This window comes from Protobothrops mucrosquamatus, unplaced genomic scaffold (assembly GCF_001527695.2).
Source record: "Protobothrops mucrosquamatus isolate PMUCROS unplaced genomic scaffold, P.Mucros_1.0 scaffold8492, whole genome shotgun sequence".
Taxonomy (NCBI): domain Eukaryota; kingdom Metazoa; phylum Chordata; class Lepidosauria; order Squamata; family Viperidae; genus Protobothrops; species Protobothrops mucrosquamatus.
The window spans coordinates 6,944-12,326 of NW_015394287.1; the positions used below are offsets into that span (position 1 = coordinate 6,944).

The following is a 5,383-nucleotide window of genomic DNA, read 5'->3' on the forward strand; positions in this document are numbered from 1 at the left end:
AACCCTGTGAACAGCTCTGGGAAGCGGGGGGGGGGCGGGGGGTTTGGGGGAGGGGAAGGGGGTTTATTTTGTAAATGTTATAAAACTTTTAATAAAAACAAACAAAAAAAACCAAATGTTTCACAGCAACAGAAAATTTGGATTCAATTGTTGTTGTAAGTCGAGGACTATCTGTATATTACAAGTTTAGCAGGTTTTACTGATCCTTTCTGTGTCCTGCCTCTCTGCTCCTCCCCTCCCCTTTGCTCTAGCAATTGAAGCTCTGAAGAAGGCACACAGGGAAGAAATGAACAAGGAGTTGGGCAGAACACGCAACTTTCAGAAAGGGTTTTCAGATCCAAATGCTCTCCAGCAACAGCATCGGTAAGAGACGATTGAAAAATGATTATTGGAATTTTGACTCACGAATTGAGGTAGGTAGGAGATACAGTATAATTATATCTATCAAAATGTTGATTGCTGTAGCATTTGGTGAAAATCTTTAGGTGCGTTTTGGGAGCAAATTGACTTTGCCATCAATTTTAAATGCAATATAGAAAAGAAAAATATAACTGGACAGTAGTCCTATTCATTTATGTGTTTATTTAAATTCAATTTGTGCCTACCTCTACGGCAGTGATGGCGAACCTTTTAGAGACCGAGTGCCCAAATTGCAACCCAGAACCCATTTATGCATCGTCGGGTGCCAGGTGGGTGTGGCCCATTGGGTGGGCATGGCCCATTGAGTGGGCGTGGCTGCGGTGGTAACAGCAGACTGGGTGGGACTAAAAAGTTCAATCAATCAATTCCAACTTTGCAAGGTCTTTTTTTTTTCCCACGAGAAGTTGAAATTGACTGATTGATTGAACCTTTTTTTTTTTGCACACGGTGGCGGAGGCCTAAAGCGAAAAGGTTTTATAAAACCCAGCTGAAGGCCCAGGACTGGGGCGATGGCGCGTGTGCCCACAGAGAGGGTTCTGAGTGCCGCCTCTGGCACCCGTGCCATAGGTTCGCCACCACTGCTCTACGGTATGTCATTCTTTAACACAGCCCCCATGTGCTTTTGAGATGCATCCCTCCCCCCAGCTCATTTAGCTAAGTGCAACCCTTTTCTAGGAAAAGCTAATGACCTTTTAGTTTTCACTTGTTTTCTTTCAACAGATGGGGCCAGATAGGTCTGTAATTAAGTGGGACCCGTAAGGCTCTTTTGCACCAGAGATAGCCTAGAGAAGGAACTCTGACAACTCAAAAAGATGCCTAGGCACACCAAACCTGGAAATGGGGATGATAGTAATAGGCTGTATTTGTATAGATTAGCCTCTGTCTCATGACGGCTATGTTTTGTTCAGGAGTTACAAAATAAGATTCTTATTTTGGAAGAGACCGGATTGATTTTGATGGCAAAATTATGGTATCTGCTGCAGGTCTGATGTGGAGTCTCTGAAGCGGGAGTTGCAAGTGCTTTCAGAACAGTATTCCCAGAAGTGCCTGGAGATTGGGGGCCTTGTGGACAAGGCAGAAGAACAGGAACAAATGTTGCAGCGTTGTCAACAGGAGGGGAAAGAGCTGCTTCGGCAAAACCAGGCAAGGATGGTGTTGCCAATAGCAGGAATTCTGAGGGAAGAACAAGGACAGAACAAAGTAGCATTCATGAAAGGAAGACAGTTGCAATCTCCTTAATTTAAAATTCAAATTAAATTTAAATACCAGTGAGCTTTCCATTCGTCTTACCTGGTGGTCCTTGTCTTAGCAGCTAATTCTGGGAGATTTGGCAACCGTTTTTGTGATGTCAGCCGTAGATCTGTATGGAATCCCTAGGATGCTGAGTCAGATTGAGCAATAGAATAGTAAACACTATTGAGCTCTGGAAAGACAAGCTTTGTAGAGAGCCCTGGCAACATTCAGCCTAAGATGTTTCTTCTCAAGACTGCACAATTGAAGATTGGTAGCAGGCCATTGTGTAAAAATGGTGCAATTATCCAGAGCCTTTTGTCAATATAAGACAGCGGTTCTCAACCTATGGGTCGCGACCCCATTTGGGGTCGATCGACCATTTCACGGGGGTCGCCAAGCAAGGCTGTCTGCCATTTTTTTTTCCGCCATTTTTTTTGTCCGCCATTTTTTTCCCCTTTTCCAGCGGGTGCCTTACCTCCCTTGGGCTGGGCCAGCTGGTGGTCGGCCTGCTCCGTCTCTGCCGCTTGCCAGCTACGCCTCGGCCGGCGCAGGGGGCGGAACCACGCATGCGCGGCGCTCCCGGGCAGGGAAAGTCCTCAACTTACGACCGGCTGGGTAGTCCTCGACTTACGACCGGTTTAGTCCTCGACTTACGACCGGTTTAGTCCTCGACTTACAACCGGTTTAGTCCTCGACTTACGACCGGTTGGGGGTCGCGGCATTAAAAAGGTTGAGAACCACTGATATAAGAAGTTAGACAGCCATGGCTTTGCTATATGTAACTCATCTTTTAATAACTTAAAAAGTTAAAAAATTGAAGGAGCAAAGCCAGAAACAATCTGTCTCCCTTGAGGACATTACCAGATGTATTCCCTCCATGGCCCTCAACTATTGAAAAAAAATGTTTAAAAGACTACAAGCTGCAAAAAATGGCTTCCTTACTTGTTTGATGAATATGTTAAACTATTTCATCCTCGTTCTTCCAGGAGTTGCAGAGGCGTCTTTCAGAAGAGATTGGCCAGTTACGAGACTTTATTGCTGCTCGGAGCTCATGTGATGGTGCTTCACACAATGAGAAGAGTTCTTGTGAGCTAGAGGTAAGGAGGAGGGTTGCTTGTTCCTGATACTTTTTGCCTGTCACATTTTCCATTTTCTTTGTTTCAGGCATAAACTGGCTATGTAATATTGTGAGTAAAACGAATCTCTGCTGAATCCAGAAGCAGATGCACACAGCTTTTGCGGCAACAAATAGCTAAGGTGGAATCGGTTTTTAAAAGGGAGATCTGGGAAATTATAGGTTAGCCAACTTAATGTATCTTCAAGACAATTAATAGAAATGGTAACCAAGGACATAAAGAAAATCAAGAGGAAAATCAATCTGGATTTTGTCAAACTTCTAAAATGTTTTGTTGTTGTTGTTTGTTTCTTGAAAAAGCCACCATGCAGTAAGGAATGGTTGAACAAACACGGTTGAGCAGGTTACAAGAACCAAGCCATTGAAAATGAGTTTGTTCATGAACACAATCAATTTCCTGCTTTGTATCAGACATCATTTTAGTCTAAAGGGGAATACTTGGGCAACCTAATTTCTGCTGTCTTCTGAGGACAGTATCTCACCCATCTTATCACATTGAAGGTGTTTCTACTGTAGACAATTGTGTCCTGAACATTTCCCTTTCCATCTTTCTTCTGAAGGTGCTTCTTCGAGTGAAGGAGAATGAACTCCAGTATCAGAAACAAGAAGTCCAATGTCTGAGGGATGAACTCCAAATGATGCAGAAGGTAGATTCCTAAAAGCAAATCAGAGTTGCTGGTTTGCTAGAAGTACATACACACATTGGCACAAACTGATCACTCCATTCCCTCTAACAGTATGCAGTGTTATCCAAAGAACAGAAAAGTAGCAAGCTAAAGAAATTAAGGGCATCAGGTAAAAAAGGAAACCCAGCTAAAGCCATTTTGCACCAAATCATTCTGTGTATTGCTCCATACTTTTCTACCCTGGGAGATCACCTTTGCTTCCAATATATCCATACTCATTTTATACTCTGCCTTTTATTCTTTAAATTGTTTGGTTCTCTTTTTTGAAGATCTTACCAAATCTCTAAATTCTCAGTCATTCTTTTTTTTCGTCTCAACTTACTTCATTTTTTTTTTGCAATTTGATTCTCATTGTTTATGATTGACTAATACATTTCTTTCATACTAGTCACTTACTTAATATTCAGCACACATTCATTCTTAACTCTCCTCGATCTCATTTTATCATATTACATTGCATTCAGCTTTGTTTCTCTCCTGATGGGCCTAACATAAAACAAAGTGAGCAAAAGCAAGCTCTTATATGCAGCTGTTGTCTTTTGATGAACATTCACTTCTTGCAATAGACCTATCTACTACTTCTCTAGAAGCATTTGCATATCTTAACATTTCTATATCCAGGTTCCCATCTCTAGCTAATGTTCTACAACAGTGATGTACAGATCATCTATTTGCTTTACTTTTTGCCATTTATGTACTACTTGCAGACATTTAGCCAATTTTCCCTGCTATCCACAGCTACCGTTGTGTTTGATGAATTAATTTTCATATCCATACTCCTTGTTGCATCGCACAATCTAATATTCAAATCATTCGACTTCTCAGCCAACACAATATCATCTGCCTATTCTAGCATGTTTGTATTCCTCTTAACATCTCTGCAAGTCGATCAACACTTTAAACAACCAGAAGAACATCCAGCATCCCTGTCTTATGCTCCGTTCAATATTGAGCTATGTGCTAAGCATTTATTCTTACATATGCTTTGTTGCAATCATATACCACTGTTATTACATTCAGCAGCAAACCTCCAGCACAAAAGATTCCACAATTCAAGCCTGTTGTATAATTAATAACATGTACTTCCCCTCAGAAGATGCCTGTGTCTCTCATTTGTATCCTTGCTTTCTAATCTTTCTGGACAATGGTCCTTCCTTCCCCATGCAGGATAAGAAGTTTGCCTCAGGAAAGTACCATGATATCTACCTGGAGCTGAATCACATCAAGCAACGATCAGAACGAGAGATTGAACATTTGAAAGAGCATCTGCGCCTGGCCATGGCAGCCCTACAAGAGAAAGAGATGCTGCACAACAATATTGGTATAAAAGATACGTTTGCATTACAGACACATGTTGTGTAAAGTGGAGCTAGTCAAGCTGCAAAGGCAGAAGGCGTTGGTGCCCCTTTTATCTCCAGCAGCAGAGATGCACCTTGTATTGGCTATCTTGCTGATTGCTTCACAGTGTTCAAAAACTTTCTCTTTGCCTCCTCTTCTCTCCCCTCCCCTATTCTGTATGCCAGAGGACAAATGTATAAACAAGTTGCTTGTAGAATTCTCCATGAAATCAGGTGGAAAGCCACAGGTTGGTCACTGCTACTGTATTAGTCTAGTCAAGCTCAGTTTCATTTTGCATCTAAAATAAGGATGTTACAGCTACAATATATAAATTGTCATCACCAAGACACTCCAAAGGTTTTAGAGTTCCATCTTCCATTAGTCTTGGCATGGCCACAAGTCCTGCTATGTAGCAAAGATAACACTTTTTGAGCATAATTCAATGTTCTTAATTCTACTTCTTTCTTTGTTCCGTAGGTTAGTTACTTTTCTGTGCACCACTTTGGAGAAGAGAGCAGCGTTCCTTTCCCGGAGCACCGGGCGAGACTTTACCAAATAACCAGCACATGCA

The 5,383-nt window shown here is 41.9% G+C and overlaps 1 protein-coding gene across 1 annotated transcript; it reads left to right on the top strand.

Annotated features, from left to right (window-relative positions):
* Positions 1–251: 251 nt before the first annotated feature.
* On the top strand, positions 252–5,383 carry LOC107300800 (TRIO and F-actin-binding protein-like; the record flags this gene model as incomplete). The annotated part of the gene is made up of 6 exons (XM_015830090.1): positions 252–363; positions 1,404–1,563; positions 2,640–2,750; positions 3,349–3,435; positions 4,642–4,795; positions 5,290–5,383. Coding segments are annotated over 6 exons (629 nt in total), but the record flags the coding sequence as incomplete, so codon positions are not given.